The sequence below is a fragment of the Octopus bimaculoides genome, chromosome 16 (genome assembly GCF_001194135.2).
Source record: "Octopus bimaculoides isolate UCB-OBI-ISO-001 chromosome 16, ASM119413v2, whole genome shotgun sequence".
Classification (NCBI taxonomy): domain Eukaryota; kingdom Metazoa; phylum Mollusca; class Cephalopoda; order Octopoda; family Octopodidae; genus Octopus; species Octopus bimaculoides.
In genome coordinates this window covers 6213727-6215133 of record NC_068996.1, presented here as the reverse complement: position 1 = coordinate 6215133, position 1407 = coordinate 6213727, and the positions used below count along the sequence as shown (strand labels likewise).

Here is a 1407-nt window from a genome sequence, read left to right as displayed (position 1 = left end):
TATATATATATATATGGATGGCTTATTAGCAATTTAACAACCTAAAAGCAAATATATAGACTTCACTAAAATGTGTGAGTGTGTGTGTGTATGTATATATATATATATATATACACACACAAAAATTAAGATGACATTTGATATGTAATTCTCAATAAGAAACTACTAATATAACAGTGTAGAGAAGAGTGAGTATGTATGCTTCTAATTCATATTTGGAGATAGATAGATAGATATCCTATCAATACGGTTCAATACTAATGTAGGCAATATTGATTACAGCAAGGGGGGGAAGTAAAACAAACGAATGTAAAAAAAAATGAGATTTTTTTTTAAACAACCTTCCTATTATACAGTGTTTATATACTGGCATACACAATCATATATGTATGTGTGTGTGTGTATGTATGTATGATTTATTGATGTTATGATGAGAAAGAGAAAAACATTGAAGTAAAACTACAAATGACTCCCCTTCCTTGAGGGGTGTGTCTGCTACGATCGACATCGTTTCTAAAGATATTGCCATTTTATAATTAATAGTATCGAAATATCGATTTAATAAACAATAAAAAATACTCTAACTCTAACATATTATGTTGTTAAAAAGGAATTAAAAGTAATCAGTAGAACAATCGATTTCATTCTAAGCCTTCACTAATGGCAGAGAGAAATGGATTAGAATGAAAGAGAGGGGGTGAGAGAGAGCTTCCTGCTCAAAATATTAATTAAACGATGGCAGTGGATTTAAGAAATAAGTCATGAGCCATATAGGTAATTATGTTTTCTTATAAGTGTAATTGTAAATAATGGAAGACAACTTACCGTTTCAAAAGAGTTTATGTGCAACGTAGGAAGAAATGTTTTATATGTTACGTGGTTTGAGAGAGAAACAAGAAACCACTGAATGACTTTGAATGAGAGCACTGACGAACTTCCGGTATACAGGCCACTTCCTGTATGATAACACATGGAAGGATAACTCTTGTTACTTTTCTGCTTGCATCAAAATTATTTGCATTGGATGCGATACAGTACCGGATCTCTTATCCGGCTTTCAAAAATCCGGCAACACTGTACAATATACTGTATTATGCAGTATAGTGTATAGTATAAAAAAATATATATATACATATATATATATATATATATATATTGTATTATATAGTTATTTCTTTGCTAATATTTTCATACTTTCCAGCAGTAAAATAAAATATTTTCAGAATAAAATATTTTCACACTTTCCAGCGAAAAATTATGCGACATGGAATTCAATTATAAGTGGCCTATACTCCACGTTGGAAGGTTAAAGGCAAGAAAAAAAAATTATATAGTTATAGTTTTTTATGTTAGTTTTCGTGTGTTAAAAATAATTTCTTTATTTTTTTAAGTGGTTACAAAAAGATT

The 1407-nt window shown here is 29.4% G+C and overlaps 1 protein-coding gene across 3 annotated transcripts in view; it reads right to left on the bottom strand.

The window, feature by feature from the left end:
• LOC106871264 (AP-1 complex subunit beta-1) overlaps positions 1–983 on the bottom strand; it is a 64265-nt gene extending 63282 nt beyond the window's left edge. For 2 of the 3 annotated variants that reach the window (XM_014917625.2, XM_014917626.2), the window contains exon 1: positions 826–983. In XM_014917625.2, coding sequence (XP_014773111.1) covers positions 826–972 — 147 coding nt within the window. In that variant the 5' untranslated portion in view covers positions 973–983. The remainder of the gene's footprint in view (positions 1–825) is intronic. The other variant, XM_014917627.2, reaches the window with a different exon arrangement.
• Between the last annotated feature and the right edge of the window lie 424 nt (positions 984–1407).